The following is a 20,653-nucleotide window of genomic DNA, read 5'->3' as shown; positions in this document are numbered from 1 at the left end:
CACTTAAAATTCATCCAGAGGGCTTTTTAATAGTCAGAATCATCCCTGCAAAGGTATTTTTGAATGCACCTATTTTTGCAAGTACCTAAGCTCCAAGTTCAGAGTGTTGTGGCTTTTTGGTTTTGCTTCGTTTTCAAAAAGGTTGATGAAAACCATTTTCCTAAACTGACAGCAACAACCATAACACATGTACAGAAACAAGATAGCAGTCTCATACAGGAAATATTTCTGCTTTCATTTTTATTTTATGAATACATATACAACAGATGCATAATCTTCCATTATCCAGGCTTAAAGGTAACAGGTTGGGATCTTTTTTTTTCCAAAATAGCTTAAAAAGGAAAATAAAAATCAGAATGAAGGAGCTGCAACATAGCCAAACCATACATTTGAAAACTCTGCTAAAATTACTGCTGAAATGTGTCTCTGTGTGTGTGTGTCTCTATTGTTCCGCATGGTTAAAGCCTCACCCAAGGTATTTAGTATATGAATAAAAAATGCTTTGGCATAATCAGAGATTCCTCCATGCACAGTTTATTGACATTTCTGAAATAATGAGAGAATAAAATCTGAGGATTATATCATATACAATTTCCTCCTCTTGGGAGCAATGTCTTTAAATGCAGTGGGGAAATGGAGTCTGTTGACAAGAGACTTTGCTTCCATACTAAGATGGTTATATTAGCAGGATGCAGCAGGATGCAAGCAGCTTCATATAGAAGAGATGGAGAGATATATGTATATAATGTAAAAATGCTATTTTATATGAGAAAAGAAGATTTTTCAAGATAACATAGAATGAACCACTCTAAGACTAGCTTCCAGCAAAACATTTTGCTTTATTAGTTCTGTTTTCTAGCTACAAGTCAAGCTGACATCTGTCGAGCTTTTTAACTTTTCATATGGCAGTCTATAAGAAACGTTTCATGCAACGTCTACAACGCTAAATACAGGGTAAATAATTGGGATTAAACAGGTGAGGAATAACAGACTATTATAAGGACCAGTAACAGCATATTATGTACATAGAGCCATATTATATTCTCATGTCTTCACAGTAATGTGCAAATGTGACAAATATGGCTTTCATTTTTTTTTTCCTAAAGAAAGTAAGACATAATTATACAGAATAATGTTTTAAAACACTTAGTTGGATTTCACCTTTTTGTGAAACCTGTTCAGTCTTCATTGCATCGGGGTTAAGGAGCCACCCCAGTTCGGGGGTGTAGTTTGGGTGTGTTTCCAGGAGGGGGCACAGATTCCTAAGGCACAATATTAATGTTAAACATTTTTAATTTAAAGTCATGCTATTTTAGTTTAGTTTAGTTTTTATTTTATTTTTATGTTGGTTTTTTTTTTTTTTTGGTTATGTGAAGTAATAGGTCGTTGCTAGTTATATAATAAGCAGTTGATTGTAAAAAATACAATGTTGAAGCCTACACTACATGCCTACCTGTAGCTCCAGGAACGTTAGCTAATCTGAAAACATACTATACAGCGCCACATGTGAAACCAAGGTGGGTTTTTGGTAACATCCTTTTCCATACACGTAGCAGAGAGTTATAAGGCTTCTGCGGAATAATAACATTATAACTGAACAAATATTTTACACTCTTCCATAATGGTATTTACAGTTACTATAACTCATATTCTGGCATTTGGTAAATAACATGTATCTTGTATGCATCCTTCTTGCCTATCTAAAGTGCTTGCTTAACTGCGTGAGGAAAGAAAATGCATACCTGCTTTAGGTGCAACAAACCCTCAAAAGAAGTAGCTGAAATATTTGCTGTGGATTTGAAATGCATTCTCAGAAATTGAAATTATTGCTAAATTCAGTGCCCTTACTAGGCAATCATCTATATTATTTGTCATATATAAATATATGCATATATACTAGTATGTATGTACATGCATACACATTCATCTATCATGTAAAAGATAGATTTCAATTTTTTGTCCATCAACCTTTTTTATTTTGTGCTATTCAACTCACTTGTGCTATGACAGAAGCCGGATCAAAATCAAAATCTTAACCATGCTACTACTACCGACCCTATGATTCATTAGCACATAATAAAGACAATATGCAAAAGAAAGCTGAGATGATGATGAATCAGGAGGCTTTTGAAATGCACTGAGAATAAGGCAATAGGCTGTACATTACAGCAGAAGAAAAGCTGAGGAAATTCTGGAATTCATAAACGTGTCTTACTGGAGTCGGGATTGCTCTCCCTACTCTGCTGCAGAGTCCTATGCTTTTTTCCAATATCACTCTCCAGAATTCAAGCTCTAGAGTTTCTGCACCTACCAACACTTTTAATGGTAGCGAACTCAAAGCTTATTAAAAATGCCCTGATGCCACAACCTGGTAAAATAAGGCACTTCCAGGGCTGTATTTCAGCGGTGCCGTGCCAAAAGGATCAGCATTGGGAAGAAGCGCTCAGATTTTGCTGAGTTTCCTAGTTTTGTCCCACGAAATGCGCCATCTTGGAGTGTATCCCTCTTCTCTCTTCTGAGATGATTTTCTTTAAAAAAAGCTGTTTCTTCAGTTGATGTTGAGGAGCTACTTCTTTGTAAGCAAGAGGTAAATCTTCAGTTCCTGACATTCATTAAGGTGGAAGATCAGAGTGGTACCAGGCAACGTCTTCAGTTCATTCGGCATCTCCCAACTTGAAGTGACGCGCCAGCCAAGTCAAAAGTGTGTATTTCATACCAGGCCCACACTGAAAGCTACGAGTGGACATTGGTACTGGAAAGGTCATTCCTTATAATTTCATTTACTGCAAAGAAAGAAGACAAGAAAAGGAATCGATTAGTATCCCACTGCTGCAGGCAGTTCTCCTCAGTCCATAACCCCCCCGAGCTCGCACTCGTTCCTTGACAGCTTCAGTACAGCTCTGAACAGTAAGTGTGACATCACCAGGTAGCTTGTGCAGGCTGATCACAGTGCAAAACCAGCAGCATTAACCAAGGTTATTAACATGCTAAATACCATGTAAAACCGGGCCTCACAAGAACAGCAGCATCCTGGATCCTTGACTGCATCAAACATACTTAACATTTCAAACTGGCTACAAGTAAAACATTCCATTTGCTCTAGAAAACTGCCTCAGAAATGTAAAGCCAGGAGGACCACAGGAGATCCTAGAATAATCTACTCCATAAAAAGAGCTGCTTGGAATGTATGTTAGCCATGGTAGGTACTAGTGGCAGAAAGCCGCGAGTCACTGAACCTGGGTATGTGCAGCTGCAATGCCTAGATAGAATACAACTTCACATGCTGATTTTTTCCACTGTGGGTTGATATCAGGAAAAAAAAAAAAAGAAGAGAGGAAACTGCTGCATGCTTGCCCATTCCCTGGAGCTGGTAACATGTTTAAATAAATACCCTCCTTTCGTGGTGATCACACATGGACATGCACTCTTTACTTCTATCCACACAAACAGATGAGAGGGACAAACAAGTTAAAAAACTCTCTTGGCAAGAGTCAGAGGAGAGAATAAACAAGGTCTGCTATCTCAGCATCAGCCAGTCAGACTGCATCTCCACTGATAGTGTTGTTTTCTTTATTCACAAGTCTTCTTTCTTTCTTTTCCCCCTCCCCTGAAGATCATCAAGCAACACAGTTTCCCACACTCCAATTATGTCCATGTGATTTTTGGCAGATGGACAGGAAATGACTGAACCTGGCAAAGGTCATCAACAGTGGACTACACAGCATCCCTTTTATTTCCACTCTACCTCCCTACAGCAACTGCCACCACCTGATTTACATGAAGATTAGCAAAATGCCATCAGCAGGGCTATCACTGCTTCTGAGTTTCCCTAACATTGCCAGGAGTGGGAAACACGTGCCCACGTCATGGAAGCAACCACAGAAAAGCCTGCATTTTCCTTTCCTTGTGGGCTGCTTTTCACAGTAATCCAGATAACTTCATGTGTTTACTGGAAAAGACCAAGCCTGTCTAAAACCAGCTTCCTGAAGCAATTAGTTGGGTACGTTTGGTGTTGGTTTTTATGGCCTGTTTTTTTTTTTTCCCTGCAGACCTATTGCCCACTTAGTAATTGCAGCACATGAATCAGTCAGGATTTGTGTCACAGGTCCTGGCCACCAAAACCAATTCTACCAATGGATACACACACCATACTTCAGAAAGGAAATATCAGTTGCATTTGTAACAATCTATTTACAGCAGCAAACTAAGAAGTATGGAAATGAGCTGTGAAAAGACAAAGCAGTTCTTCCTCTTGAGAGTGCTGTGGAGTTCATCTTTAGTATTACCAAACAGCAAAAACAAATTCAAGCAGCAAGCCCTGCACTGAGGCAAAGACTGCTCTGCATGCATCCAAACCCAGCCACAAGTGCCGCCCCATTTCCATGTGGCCAGACTCCAGACAGCTTTAGGACTGAGTCTCTGCCTTGAATGCAAACAGCACACTTCTGTGGAACGATTCTTCCATGATGCTTTTGTAAAGATAGCTTCTGTGATAAACTTCTCAAGGCACTCCTGGGTCTGCATCAAAACCACACAGTGATACCTTTGTGTTTTATGTGACAATGAAAACAAATCCTCCTACTGGCCAGGCAGTGTCATAGTTTTGCTAACTTTCTCTCAAAGCTTTTGTTACATCAAATAAAATTAAGATACTAGTCAGGGCTATCCTCACTCTTTGTACAGTTACTTAGTGCTTACAAACATTAAATAATGAATCTTCACAGTGCTTCTGTAAAATGTGAATATAAACATCACTGGTACTTCATGGGGACAGAGAAGTGGAAATGCGAAGGACCTCCCCATCTCAGTCAGGATTAGCACCAAGGCATCTCAAATCTGTGACTAATGCTGTAGCATGTGCTGAGTTATTCTTGCTTGATTCTTTCAGTAAAACTTTCAAAAACAACAGCCTCAGCCTGCCAGCCCACACTTTCCCCTATTAAAGCATGTAGCAAAGGTATTTTGGAAGCAACTTGATGACATGAGCCAAAGGTCCATCTCCAAAAACAGCTAAGGCCCTCAAGAGGCTGCCCCTTCCAGTCACTCCAGGTACCCTTAGCTGATCCTCTGTCACTTGAGTACTGTAGGATACGTCTTACTCCACATATGACATGAGTTCTTTCAGCTGGGAACCCACCTGCCTTGCCTCAGCCTATGAGACCACGGTGCTCCTTCGGTCACACTCTCCCCATCTCTCAGCAGCCAAATCAGTCTGTCCCCAGCCGAAATCACTCGTACTTTGTTATTGACTCACAGCAGTTTATTGTTTGTTTTTATTTTATACTACTTTCTTAAGAGAGGTGGACTTCTGCTACCTTGATGAGTAAGCCTGGTGTCCTCATGTTACAACATGTGGCAGCTGTTCAACAACAGTCACTAGACAACGTCACCACGGACTTGGGAGACAGCTGAACCTCAACCCAAGTGCACCCATTGCCACCGGATGAAACAATCAAACGGGGCCAAAACTACCAAGAGGACACTCAACATCTCTCTCCTCCACAGTGATCTGTGGAACAGTGTGGGTCAGACACAGCTCTCTATTTCACTTGCTTGTTTTCCCTTTACCCACTGCAGTGTCAAAAATGCAAAAAATTCCCAATAATGCAGTGGAAAAAACCTGCAGAGAGGTACAAGGGTGCATGCAAAAGGCCCAGGTGGGGGAATACATGGCAGCACAGCAGATCTTGCAGCAGACCGCTAGCAGAGATGAAAGGGGAAGTGTGATGTGAGTGGGCTTTCCCTCACTGCCCGCTGAGGCACCTGAGGCTGCAAGGAAAACCCTCTGGTGGGTGGGAATGGGGGGAAACCAGGAGGCAAGCGCATGTGAAGTGTGCTGGGTGATGCTTGCTGGGTTTGGCTAGAAGGATGCTTCCCGCCACCCCCAACTGCATGGTCCAGCACTCCCATGAAGACTCTCCACATTTTTTATTTCTGATTTCTGGGAAATTTGCTTCCTTTTAATACTCCAAAACATGTTAACATTTTTGTTGCATGTTAGGAAATGTTTTATTTTGCATCAAATGGAATGTCTTGGAATGTTTTGTTTGACCCCGAACTGATTTTTCTTTTGTTTGGCAAGAAAACATCAATATTCTTCTTGTAGGCTGACCCAAGATTGTCCTTCCCAACAGCAAATCAAACCCTCTGTTACTGAAGAATGGTTCTGCTGAAGCATCCTGTGTGCCCATCCACACCAGTGTCACAGCTACCACTACTGTCAGTTCTTTGGGAAAGAGCGTAAGAACCAGCACACCTGCAGCGATGCTTTTTCTAGTACACTTTTGCTCGGCTGCAGGACTTAATGAGCCAGAGGTCTGCATCCTTGCTTCTAGTGAACTTTGATGAACTTTCTTCCATTAAGTTTTATAATAACCTTCTGAACCTGTTTTGGCCTTCACGTTTCCTGTAGCAATGGGTTCCACAGTGTACAGATGTGAGGGTGGAAAAAGCATTCATTTTTTCTGTTTTAAATTTGTTTATTGTAAATTTAATTCATGTTTCAAGTAAATGAGCTGACTGTTCCCTGTTCACTATCTCCTTTGCCATCTATCCCTTTGGTATTCTCAGAGCTCCACTTGATCCTGCAGGACCACTGCAGAACTTCCCAGAGAGGCAAAATCTGATCAGGCAGATAAAGTAATTGGCATTTTTCTCTTAGCTCCCACCTTTGTAACAAAATATTTATTATGTAGTTAAGGAGAATCAGCTGGTTGCAGACTTGAATGCTCAAGTTTTGACTTACAAACCCATTACTATTACAAGAGGATTGTATGTGCTTCACAGAACAGCAGTATTCAGTGCAAGCAGTATTTTGGCCCAGGTTTGAGTTTCATTCCTAAAGCAAACGCTGGTCTTTGATTCCCCAGCTGCTTGGATACACATCCATTCATGTCTGCAGTACCATTCCAGCAGTAGCTGGGTTTTGAATAAGCATAACATTCTTCAAAGAAAGGTTGCAATGGCTTTACACTCATTTTTAAAACAACATAACCTGAGTACTAACAAAGACCTGTTTTATAACCACAACAGATGAGATCCAAATAATTATCCAGCTCGTTGCAGGCCCTACATACAGCTTAGCAGCAGATCTGGAATAGCATGCAAGATGTTTAATCTTCAAGGCCTAGAGTAGCACAACACTTCCCTTAAAGCACCAGGTTGATCCCTATCAGACCAAACAGCTGAGTACTACGATTTACAGCACCTTTGTCATCAGATTTTTTTTTTCACTGTTTTTCTGCTGGCTTTGGGGTAGGAGGCCACTGTCGCTTTCACAGCTAACACCTACAGTTCCCCACAATGCCTTCTCTCAACTGGTATTTTCCATTGTCATGTTCAGCTTTTCCACTGACAGAAAAGGCAAAAAATAATAATGCTGAGAAATGCAGGTAACACGTGACCTCTCTACCTGTCAAGGCTTCTGAAAGAGGAACCTTTCCTTTGCTAAACAGCAGATGCCACAGTAGCAGGATGTGGTGAGCTGTTACCCCACATTTTAGTTTAACAAGGAGTTTTTTCCTCTTGTATTTAATTTTGCTTTGAAATGCCCTTGCAATGGAAATTTCTGCTTTACTAATTAGCAAAATCAGTGTCTTACCAATGCACCAGTTTGGGTTCCTGCATGGAACAGGACAACCAGATATATCTGTACAAATGTGGGTTCCATATATAGATGTGAACTTCATAGGAAATGTAATATTTTTAACATTTAGTGGCTGTACATGGATTCCATCAACTGGCAAAACTTTAACTTTCTGCAGATTTCTTCTTTCCTTGCATCTGACTACTGATACGGGTAACAATGTGGCCTTTTGTTTTAACAAAATACCTGTTCTTCCGAGACAAAGTTCTGCCTTCCAGCTCAAATCAGAGCAAAGAAATTACAAGGTCAGTGGTGCAGGGAGTAGGGAGAGGGCACGTGCATGGGGTGTCAGTCTGGAAGACTTCATACTCCTAAAGGTGAATGTCCCCCAAGAGTCTGAAAAAATGGGTAGTGAGCTGAGAGCCATGTTCAAACTCACAATTATGAAGAGCTGAGTCTACAGTTTTGTTGGTGAATGGTATCAGTTTGAAAACATGACCCATTCCTTCTCACTTTGCAAGCAGTAACATTAAATCTCCATTTTCTGGCTGGATTAAGTTGCTGTCTTGTCACACATGTAGATGTCAAAGACCATTGTTCCCATGACTTCAATCCATGTCAGCAGGAGCCCAGAAAGGCTTGCACAAAGGAGACTGAGTAGTGGAACTCTAGGTTGTATTTACTGTTGCGCCCCTTTATGATGCACTCTTCTCTCCCACAAGTGAGCTTCATGGCTCTCCACTCCACTCCTTTTTAATAGACTGAGGTATGTAAGAGTTTAGGCAAAAGGGCACTCAGAGGTTCTGCACTGAGCTGACACCTTGTGATTCACATGTCCCTGTTCCCCTGTAAATAGCAATGGCATCAACTCAGCTCCTTCAGGATGGTTTTTGGTTTCCTTATCAATAGAAAGTGCCACACGGCATGTCCCAAGACATCCAGGCATTCAGGTTCACATGAAGCTTCTATCCACAGCTGACTAACCAACCTTTGCTCATTACTTCATGTCCACCTGTGTCTGCTGGGGACCACTGCCTCTAACATGGAGCAGAACCGAAGACAAGAGGCTGAGATGCCGTAACGCTCTCTTGATGAAAATGAACGAAAGCAGCCTGCTCTGACTGGTTCTCACGGTGTGGAAAATACAAGTAATACCAGCTGCACCTTTCAAGCTATATGTATGGAAAGCCTGTGGTAAAGTCATGCTCCGATTCTGCCATGTCTGGACAATAATGCTTCGTCTTTCAGATGGGAGTACCTGCCCAAGCAGGGCAGTGCCATGAGTGGAGACCTCATTTGGACCACGTTTGACACTGGTCAGACTGCACAGCTGTGTCACAGCCTCCAGAAGGCCTGTGGAAGGTTTGAGCAACCTCCAGAAACCAGTAGCAATCCTGAAAGCAAAACTGCCTTGGTTTGGCTCATTGTTTTTGCCTTCTGGCAGAACTCACTAGCTCAGGTCAAGCCTTACATGGGTACAATTACACCGACATCCAGGTCAGGGATCTCTCCACACAGCTCATTACACAGCGTGGATGTACCCACAAGTGCTCTGAATTTCTGCAGTCACTATTCAGCACACAAAGAGAGCCTGGGACACATAGCTCTGGAGTGACTACATGAGTTTTAACGCTGACACCACGCTACCTGTAGTAATGCTTTGTAGTATGACGTTCACTTTGCTGCCTATAATTATTGCCCTCAGATTTTTTCCACCAGTGGAGAGGCCATATCTTGCTCCATAAGGCTACTGTGCTCTCGTATGCCCTTGTTTTAGATGAAATGCAACATATTAGCATCACTGAAGATGAATTCAAAGTCGCAGATGAATGCAGAGGAAGCAGAAATACAGGAGGAAAGTTTCTTTTTCTTATCTCCATGTATGGATTTTGTTTTAAGAGAAAAATGGCTAAATATAATGCATATACAGCGACTAAAAAAATTAAGCTCCTCATATAAACTCCATCCCATGACTAAAACTCTACAGTTTTTATCAGGGTACCTACTTCCTCACTATTAATAAGCATCACTACTTCCTGACATATGAAAGCTGCAACAAACAACATAGAATTGGTACTCACATCACTGAAAAAAGGGTTTTTCTTACAGAAACTCTTTTTTCAAAACTAGTAAGTATTGTCCTGTGAGTAAGACAAAAAATCAGAAAACAGTGATATAAATTCCTGAGGTGCCAGACTGTGATGCAAAACTGTAGATCACATTAAAGCTTACTGAATTAAAAACCAAACCAAACAAGTCTTGTGAAGCAGTGGAAAATATAACTTCACACGTTCCATGAAGAAGTCAGATCTTGTATTACCTCAGGTGTCCTGGATGTGTTTAAACTTTACACTTATTTTTATCTATTTAATCATAATAAGCCACTACCACAGGGCATGCTATTTTTGGAGACAGCAAATAGGACAGTGGAGCAAGTGAGTGACAACAAGTAGCAGGTTTTAATAAAACATGATCCTCCCATAAGAACATCAGCTTGGCATGATGGATGGCATTGTTGTGCATGACAGCCATTAAGTTTTCCTACCTGCTCTACCCTCTGCCTTACTTAGTCTAACAACCCCAAGTCTCCCAGGGCAGCTGCACTGCGGAGGGCTAATGGGAAAGGTTCCTTGCAGTGTGATGACAGCACTGTGCGGCAGCAATTTAACTGGGGCTCTTGAATAGGTGCCCAGGCTAAATGAGTCCCATCCTATCGCACCAAAATTTCTGGGTTTAGATTTTTTTTATCCCTCCCATATGCAGCCCTGGAAATGCCCTGCGTCTCTTGCTCTGCAAACACTTAGGGATGAATTCCCCGGCTGCTGGAAATTAGCGCAGGAATCTGCAGAACTGCAGTGATTTCCAACACATTGGAGTCTAAACTTCAGCTTGTTTTTACTCTCAGTCTGAGGATGGCTGTATTCAATCTGATTTGCCCTTTTTACTGAAGAATCAGAGACTCAACAGGAATTTCAGGTAGCCCTCACTGAGGCAAGCCTTGCCTGGGGAGATGGGGATTTGGGCTGCACAGAGGCTTCAGGATCTGCCCCAGTATGATGCAAGCCTCATCTGACACACACATACACACACGCGTGAGGGTAAGGCTGGGCAATGAACAAATAAACCACATTATAACCAAAATGATCTGTTTACGTTCCTAAGAGCATCTGTAAGGGAATCAAAACAGACATATTTTACGTTTTACACAAAATTTCCACACGACAGACAAACTACACAAATGCTACCTAAGGCAGCCAAAATCTGAGATCAGTGCTGCTGGAAGCTTTGTAGGTACCAGTCTGGAAGGAGTAAGGAAGACCAGGCACCCCTTTGCCATAGACAACAGGAATTTGCCCCTGTCATGAGCAATACAGTAAAACAATTGATCCTGGTGAAGAGTTCTCCTTTTCAGTCTAGTGCCCAACAGTGAACAGAGCTGTCAGACCCTGGCATTCCGAACTCATGATTCATGCCCTGAAGCGTGACAAGATTGGATTCAAAATCAAAACAAATTTTAAGCAAATCTGCATTTGCCTATTTTTCTAGCCTCCAGATGTCTCTGACAGTGTTAAATCCTGAATGTAACCAAAATGAAACTTCCTTTTTCTTGTCTTTTTGCTCTCATATTCCTGATCCCATCCCTCAAGATTTGCTGTACCTCACAACTAGCTGTCAACTGAAGCACGGATAACACTTGAGAGTGTGCTCTCGAAGTGTCCTAGGGTTAGAAGAACAAGGTTAAAGCCCACCTGATGGTCCCAAGGGCTGGCAGCTTCCAAGGTTTTACCAGCAGTGAATGGGGAAGAGGGAGTGGGACTGGACCATGTCACAAAGCTCTGAGCCTGATGCTGAAGGCTGCTACTTGGAGACTTCATACCCTGCCAAAGGAGCATCCCATGTGCAGGCATTCAGCTGAGCACCGGTGATTTCTCTGGGCAGCTGACACCAGCCTTTAGGACCTCACATGGCCATCTGTATCAGGCCAGACCTTTCTACGTAACACAAGAAAGGGCTTTTCTCCAAGTGCTGGAAAAGTGACAGATTAGCTTTAGAAAAAAAGTAATTCTGGGGGTACAGGAGAAAAAAAGGGAGCAGGAAAAGGTCTATAATCTCTATGTCTTACTGATTTCAGAGTTTTAAAAAAGCCAAATAAAACTGAATTTTCTCTATCGATTATACAATTATTAATCTTTTTAGAAGCTTTTCCAACATTGCACATAATGAGCAATTCATCAAAGCATATTAGGTGCCACAGAAGTTGCATTCAATATAAAGGGGTCATTAAGTTTCTTGTAATTGCACATTACTGAAGCTTTCGTTAGTTCTAAATCAAATCAATGGGATGTGCATGTATGCTCTTTAATTGACTTTATGTAATAATAGTGTCGCCCCTAGTGATCCTCTGGAATCCTCCAAAATGAGCCACCTTGCACTGCTGTTCATAAAAAAACAGCTTGTGTGCAGCTGGGCATATCAAATAAAACAAAGAAACAATAAATGGAGGAAAGAAAGAAGCATCTTAGGTCAAACAGCAGTATTTGCTGAGTGCCCTTTCCTTGCCATAGCTAGAGAATGGCCAAGAGACTTGACTCTTCTTCCACTCAACCAGCCTCAAAGTCTGACGGACTTGAGCAGGAGTAACATGGTCTCAACAATGTAAGTGTCCTGGAGAGAGATTAAACATGGCCTATATGATCTTCTTCTGAGCAAGAAGGGTTTGGTTGTCTTTTTTTTTTTTTTTTTTTTTTAATGGACCCAACTTGCCCTATTATCATCACCATGATCAACACCTCTTTCCTTTATAGCCCTTTTCATCAGCAAAGTGCATGCCAAACAGAAAAGATCAGTGCCCTTATTCACATCACCCAGTGAAGAGGGCACCTAAGCAGGGACAACAGGAGGATGCCACTGCGCAGACCATACACAACGTGCCTATGGCACACTGCTGGGACACTTCTGCACCTTGCCTGTGTGAAGGCTGAGCCTTGTTTGGTAACCTCTGATGCACAGGGGTTTTGCTCGGTCAGATAAAACGATGGCCATGAAGTGACTCAGTGAGCGCCCACATGCTGCTGAATGGAGAGAAAGGCTGGGTGGGGCTAATTAAAATTCTTATGTGTTTGATAAGGGAAAAGAAATCCACCTGTGAGCCTGCTGGGGACTAGGCTGGGAAAGGTCACACTAGCTGGGGGAAATCCTTAGGTGATGGAACACAGCTGCTAATCTTCAGCAGTGGGCACAGAAGCAGGGCTGGCTCTGGGAATCTGAACTGGTGGCTGCAAACAGCCTGCAGGAAAATGGATGCGATAAAAAGCCATCATACAAAAAATTTGCTTTTGGCATGATGACCTGGTCACCACCATAATGTGAGCTGTAATGCCACAGGATTTTGTTTCAACCACAGCATCTGTTGCTGGACAACACTGCAGTTCAAAGAGAAGTGCATGTCCTCTTCATCACGGCTCCTTGGACAAGAGCACTAGCAGTGCTTAATGACACTCCTGCATTGGCTTTGTACCACCTTAACTAGGGAAAGACCTTTTCATAACAAAACTCCCATTCGGTTTGGCTGGGAAGGTTTGATCCAAAGGCTGATTTAAGTGGACTCACACTGGAGACATACCAATGCAGCTTGGGCACGATGTGGAAACCCCCAGGTGGGTGTTAGTAGATGCTGTCCCCAGTGTGGAGATGTGGCTGTGAAAGTCACTGCACCCAGACTGTTCCTGGATTCCAGTACTCCTTGGATGCTAAAACCACCTACAGCAAGCATCTCAGATTATAGCAGCTGAAAGAATACTGTTATTTGTACATGGTCCCAGTGTTACAGAGCTGCAAACATGACAAAATGTCTTTTCCTCTTTTCTCCTCTCCCACATGCTGTGCCTAGCTGCAGAATGGCTCAAGCTCTGGCTGGATTGACAGAGCAATGTCAACAGTAAAAACACCACATACGGTTGCAAGAATTCAGTAAGAATCACAGCTGGGCTCCCAGGGAAGACAAAACCGTCCCCCTTGCATCTCAGTGCTTGACACAAGAACCCTGATGATGCTCAGTGCTCTTCTCTAGAGAGGAAATTGATTCTGCCCCAAGAATGAAGCACTGTAAACCTGCAGCCAGCACTAGAGAACTAGGAAAAAGGCACTTGAGAGCAGGTGTACAACACTCATCTCTCAAACACACTTAAGGACCCGAAATTTTATGCAAAATGTTTGCATTACACTTTCCAATCACTCGCAATGTGCAACAGGCTTCTTTTCTGTCTCTTTTTGAGTACCTGGACTTCAAAACCCTTGCTTCTCAATAGCTCAAAAATGACAGGGTGCTTCCATGGCCCAGGCTGTGATCTTGCAGCACATCCAAACGCCAGCAGGAGTTGGCCTGTGCTTTTGAGAGGTGCTCCAGGCAACAAAATGAGTGGAAGAACTTTAACAGTAATTCAAGAGGAGCTTTAAAAAATTTATTAATGCTACAATGAAGAAAACTGGCTGCTTTCATGAGATTCAGTCAGGTCAAACCAGCTAATTCAGAGCAGGAGGTAAAAGCATGGAGGCTAACACAGCAGCTTTGGAAAATCCACATAACTACGCATTGCTTGAAGGGGCAGGCAGGGCCTCGCTCCCTGGGGAGCTCAGCCAGGACATGCACACCACAGGACCTAGCTGTGGGCATTGCATATGTGCAACATCTGGCTCTCTTTTCAGAAGCATCCTTCCGACTAGAGCAACCCAGCAAGAATCAGCTCTTGCTGAAGACCCTGTGAACCAAACGCTTTTCAGGCTGGAGCTTTGGGGATATCAAGGACATTCCACTGATGAGATAAAAGCGCAACAAAGGTTTTGATGAAAGGCTGCGCAAATTGATTGTTGTTTGCTCCACACAACAGCCCCTCTGGTGCACCACACCTTTTGTAAAACATAGTTCCATGAAACAAATTATTATCTCTAGTAGCTTCCTTCTACACACATTTCTGAAATACTTTCATTCTGAACTGTTTTGAGAGGAAACATTAAAAAGAATGGAAACCTGGCAATTAATCAGATGGAAACCTTTGTTTCCATTTTACAGAATAGGAAAAAGAAAAGAGAGAATTATAAAAAGAATACCCAACACTAACTGCTAAGTAGGGAAATGAAAGATAAGCAGAGGCCAGGGGCTGGGAGCACTGGTGTGCTGCATGCGTTTACCTGCACTTGGACATGGTTCTAAAGGGTGGGTCAGATCTGTGTTTGCTGTTCTCGTTCAAACCCACATAAACACCTAGTTAGAAACTGGGTTTTGACAGATGAAAATTCTATTTTCTTAAAAACTCACAAAATAAAAACCTTGAAAATTGTCTTTCAAAGCATGGACGAAAGGTTCTCCTGGTCAAGACACAAAGCAAATATTTACAGGTGCTGGGGAGACACTATTTCCTCCCTTTAGGCTTCAACCTAGTGTCTGCCACATAATTTTATCCATTCAGTGATTTTTTTTTCCAGACATCTGCCAAGAGGAAATAACTTCACTGTATTGGGAGTCTGGGAATCCTAGAAAACAATCTTAAATCCATAAAATAATTGAAGTGCAGTTTTACTGAGCTGTTCAGTTCGATTCTGATTTTTACTACAATGTCAACAAGAGTTTAATTTGTTTTAAAGTTTAGGTTCTTAAATCTGAGTGATATACGGTAGTTTACAGCTTGCTGGCAACAGCTACTGTGGAAAAAAAAAATGGAAAGTGCATATAAAGGCGGTTCTAACTTTGACATTGTGAAAGCAGGGAGCAGTGCCAAAAGCAGCAAACAGCATGGCTTTCCCAATCCTGGCTGGCTTTAGGGACTGCTTGCTATTGACATCAGTCGCTATGGGATACATTTCCCTGCTCTAACAAATCTCATCTGGAGCCTGTAATTAAAAAAGAAATGTCTCAAAGTGTAATTTCTTTCCCTAAAACATTTACAGATGTTAACTAGATTGCTAATAGTGTGAGATGTCTGTGGGTGGACATCATCCTCCTTATCTGCTGTGTCAAAGAGGACAATTTCTTTATTAAAGCCAGTTCTAAAGGTAGTAATTTTTCTGCATACATCTTTGGGGATGGTGGTGTCTTCTTTTCTAAACTGCTTGCTGAATGAAGGGTTTGGAGGTGTTTTTCTTTATAGTTTTTCTTCTTTTCTTTCAGAAGTCATCTCCAAAGTCAGTCTGATTTAAAAGGCACTTGGAGTGACTAAAAATATCTTTGCTGAGCAGATTAAGAAGTATCCCGTCTAAGCTGTAAAATTATAATAAAAATAATAGTGGTAATAATACTAATACTAATACTACTACTACTAATAATAGTAGTGATGTAGGTTTCCTGCTCCAGTGACTTTCCACCAGGGTCTTTGGCTGGCGCTCCTTCTAAGTGCTGCTAAAAGCATTTACAGGAGCTGCCGGATGGCCGGGGAAGCTGATCTGCTTCAGGCACGCACTGGACATGCAAGGGGGAGAACGTGAAAAAGGGATGAGAAACACATGTCCCTGGGGAGGCAAGAAGGGGTTTTCTTGGCTGTTGGAGAGGGTGCTGGCCCCAGCTCTGCCATGGAATGCTGCTCCCAGCCAAGCATTCCCCATCCCACACGGCCATGTAGAGCATCCCCCCAGTACCCTGCAGGAGGTGATGGCTGAAACTCTCCTTCCTAACACACGCAGCCCAGACACAGTTGTCTGCTTGGGCCTTTCCCTCCGCCAACATTCCCCCCTCTCTCTTTTCATTTTCTTTTTTCGACCAGCTTTGATTGGAGCCAGAGCCTGGGGTAAATCAGAGGAATTTCTAGATTTTTCTGAGTGCTGTGAGCTCTTGCTGTTTTCCGATACCTACTTCCTGCCATATCTAAAATAACAGCAGCTGCAGGGGCCTGATAGAGAAGAGCTCCAGGGGAGAAATTCTCACAAACGGGGTGGGAAAGAAAAAAAAAGGAAGAAAAAAGACACTTATTAAGGAGATGATAACACAGAGAGCCAGCATCAGATTAATTGTTGGAGTTGATAGCACCATAGGCTGTGGATGTTGTTGTCAGAAGAAAACAAATCCTGTAAATGGCCATGGGAATGATAAGTCTCCATGTTTGCTGGGATAACAGAGGTAGCTTTACAGCACTTGTCCTATTGTACGGAGTATCGTGCCTCGATTAGCTAATGTCTCTGAGGGTCAGATAAGTGAGGATGAATGTTCTGCCGTAGAAGTTTTCATGCTTTCTCTTTGGTGTGACTATCTATGGAGAGCTGCAACAGAAATCTTTGTACATATACAGAAGGCCCAGTCTTTAGAGAAAAACATGACAGAACATGGAAAATTGTTGAAATTACATTGTTTTCCACGGAGAACATATGGTGCAGTGTTATCATTGTCTCATTACAAACCACATGAATGAGTACAGCCACTCAAGAGACTTCCAAAATGGTCCCACAAAGGGACCTTACATATTTGTATGAGAACTATGGCAGGAGAAGAATGTATCTGTCCTACTGGCATAAAGGGGGACAGAAACAGACATGGTGCACTCATACGAAATATACTTATGCACCATTCAGTGTGCAAGAACATACTGAGATCTCCTTGAGATCCCTTGCCACCAACACAAACACTGCTTTAAATATCAGCACATCCAAACAACCAAAGGGAGTGTTCTTGAAACACTGCCAGTTAGTGAAATACGGGCAGTATTTCAGGTTATTGTATTTGCCATTAACCTTAACATATTAATGTAATTCTACAGTTACTCTGGGAACCGTAACTTGAGTCTGTATCAAGTTTTGGGTCCTGAAATTTTCACCCAGTGTTAGAGATTTTCATGCACTACTTCTTTTTAACACAGGGCTTTTTAAAAGAGCATTAAGTGATAGGTTATCGTGATTGCGAATTGGAGCCTGATCCAAAGAGCACAGGAGAAAATAGAAGAATTCCTACTCGCTTCAGTGAGCTTTGCATCAAGTTCTTATTAAACACAGACAGATATATGCAGAGGTGGTCTACAAATGTGCAATGTACTGGTCTGATGGCTTGGCAGGAAAAAATATCAGTCACTGTACTGTAAACATTCTATTTTGTTCATTATTCCCAAAAGATCATTTGAAATGTTTTAATGTTGACTAAAAAAAGAGGCAAGTAGATCTGTTCTCTTATTTTGCCTGAATTTTGAAGCATGCAAGACTTCCCTGATGTCAGCAGACTTACTTCTGATTTCCACCACTCAAACAGGACAAGCACATTTCTGTGTTAACTTCAGTGTGCTGGTTTTAGTTCATACGCATGTGGGTACAGTTTGATCCTAGAGCCCTACCCACTTTCTAGGGAACTGTGGAAAACAATGTACAGGGTTTTAGTAGCAGTATGCAGTTTTTCTTTTCTAGATTTTAAACCATTCCTCTAGGACTAAAAATCCTTGCTTCATTGAGTACACAGCACAGCTGCCAATTGTTAATTGTTAAAACAAGATCATGTTAAGGTACTTGGTTCTTCCCATTCACAAAAGAGGCTCCTTAAGATATGAACCATATTTGGTTCATATTCAGGTAATTAAACAAAATGGCCAAGTTTAGGCAGACTAGACAATATTCTGGCATAAAATCATAAAACTGAAACTAGCTAAATCATTTTTTTTTAAAAGAAGTCACCCTTGACAATACAAAGAAAGTGAATTTGTATTCCTGCAAAAGTAGAAGTAGTTAGAAAATATGAGGCATTGCCTAATCCTGTTTTAAGCACTGTTATGGCTGTGCTGTATTACGTATGCTTATAGAGCAGTACATTTATAGTAAACTGGGTAAAGAATTTGGGAGTAGGATTAACGAGCTTTCCTTTTACACTAGACTAGATCAGATCACAGTAGGAGATCAATCTGCAACAATTCCCAACTTTTGTTCAAGAAAAGTGAGCATAGGGAAGGTCAGAGACAGACTAAAGAGCAGCATGGCAATTATTTACTGACATGAGGCTGGAAAGAATATCACATGGAGCACAACTTGGACTTTAGACACGTAGGAAAGAATGGTTCATTTTATGCCACTAATCAGAGCCAAGGATTAAGATATTTTGGAAAAGCCCTATTATTTCTCATTCTGCAAACCCGGATTTCATTACTGGTAAATCATGAAGATTATGAAGTCCGTTCATACAAATTAATTTCCTTTCCTGATTTCCATTGGCACATGAGATACAGATACATAACAGAAATAAAAGTTTGCAAAGGAAAAGAAAAAGATACACAGAAATGTCTGTTAGTACTTAAAAGCAAGGTAATCTCAAGTAAGGATGTAGCTAGAAGAATTGGTTTTGGGTCTGAACAGGTAGAAATCAGTGCAGCTGCACTACAACTAGATTGTTCTATGCTGACTTACTCCAGCTGCCTCTATCAAGAATACCCAAAGGTAAGTTTTCCCATTCATAACACTTTCATTTTGCAGCAGCAATGTAAAATCTAGATGTCTTTTCCATATTATGAGAAATATTCCCACCTAGACATCTTACCGAAGAATTCTTACAATCATTTTAATGTCACAAGATGTGGGGTTTTCCCCCTTCAGTGGTGCTTCCCCCCAATGAAAGTTTTTCATATGAAATGTAAATCTGTCTTCAGACAACTTTCTGAACACAGACATTTTTCCAAAAATAGGCACAGGGGGATGGTGGCCGCATCCCTCAGGGGACCATGCACGACACAAAGCATGATACAGCCTCACCTGACGTCACAAGCATCTGCCAGCTCCTCCCTGAAGCAGGGTCTTAACTGACAGCAGAGAAATTTTGTTGGCCACTGCAGAAATCTAGATTTTATCATCAGAGAAACCATAAAAATAGCCTTGAAACATCAGGTATACGTCTGGCTGACCTCCGGCTGGCTGACCAAACGTTTTTAGGGTCACAACTCACACCACGAGACGTGGACAGCCTTGTATCTTACCCCCTTCCTCATTAAAATAAATTACAGTAGGTTTACTGCAAATTTCAAAAGCAGATTTTTTTTCTGAATATTCATCTAACATCCAAAGAAAAGGTCCATCCATTTGTAGATTTCTTGGCAGGAAATCTGGCATCTCTACCGAAGTCTGCTCACTTTTCATACTCTCCTCTGTGCTGAGTCCTTGAATCCAAAATATTCCTTATAATAATAAAGTCTACCCTACAGTTCGCTGATGGTACTGTTATGCAAGGGCCGGCCCTGGTTCCAACAAAATAGTTCATGGCAGCAGAAGGTGCTCTGTGGTGATGGTGATGTTCCTCATGACAAAATTCAGTGGAAGGGAAGGGATTACAGAGGAGTTTTCTCTTTTACTTTAGCAGATGATTTTTTTTTTTTCAGAAGTATCCAAGTGATTTTGGTCTGGAAACACTTATTTGGATGAGACACCATTCAGTCCAGGTGCTTTTCCTAAGATAATATTAAATATAGCTTTGGAAACTTCAGCAGATGTTCTGATTTTTTCTAGTTAAAAATTTCTTTTGCTACTACTCTGCCTTTATGTAAATAGCTGACTCTAATTGATTCTTTAATACAGTGATTCTTAATCTGTTGTGAATCTTCTGTTAATTTACTTTAGAGTCTGTTATTATTTCCCCTGATTTAACACATCCTGTTTTAGAACATCCATCGAAGCTGATGGAAAAAATTTTCATGGCACTTGGATCACATCCTAAATGTAACTTGAATGCCATCTTTCGAAAGTTGCAAAGTAAGGGGATTTCCTGTTTTATTCTTCAACTGTATAACCTTGAAAGTGAGCTTTTGCAAATCCTCAACTGCCTTGTCAAGGTCTGATCACTTCTACTCCTTGTAGCGCTATTTTTTTTGGGTAGTTTCCAACTGGGGAAAAGTCAATGGATAATATATTCTTATTTTTCTCATTTTTACTGACTGCCCTGTTACTCTCTAAGTCTTAAAACTGATATGAAAATTTCTCACTAAGTTCAGGTGATGGGACTACATTTACTCACAGACTACTTTCTACCCCCTTCATTTTCACCATATTTCTGAGGGGTTTTAGTCTCCCAATGGGAGCTTTCTCCACCCAGTGGCAGCTCTGAAGCCCTTTCCCTGCCCCTTAGAA

The 20,653-nt window shown here is 41.6% G+C and overlaps 1 protein-coding gene across 4 annotated transcripts in view; it reads right to left on the bottom strand.

The window, feature by feature from the left end:
- Positions 1–223: 223 nt before the first annotated feature.
- Positions 224–20,653, bottom strand: part of NFATC1 (nuclear factor of activated T cells 1) — a 111,194-nt gene continuing 90,764 nt past the window's right edge. For all 4 annotated transcript variants that reach the window (XM_048295716.1, XM_048295727.1, XM_048295701.1 and 1 more), the window contains one exon: positions 224–2,783. In XM_048295716.1, the coding sequence (XP_048151673.1) occupies positions 2,734–2,783 (50 nt within the window). In that variant the 3' untranslated portion in view covers positions 224–2,733. The remainder of the gene's footprint in view (positions 2,784–20,653) is intronic.

Source organism: Corvus hawaiiensis, chromosome 1, assembly GCF_020740725.1.
Source record: "Corvus hawaiiensis isolate bCorHaw1 chromosome 1, bCorHaw1.pri.cur, whole genome shotgun sequence".
NCBI lineage: Eukaryota > Metazoa > Chordata > Aves > Passeriformes > Corvidae > Corvus > Corvus hawaiiensis.
The sequence above is the reverse complement of the archived record's forward strand: the minus strand, read 5'-3'. Positions and strand labels throughout refer to the sequence as shown.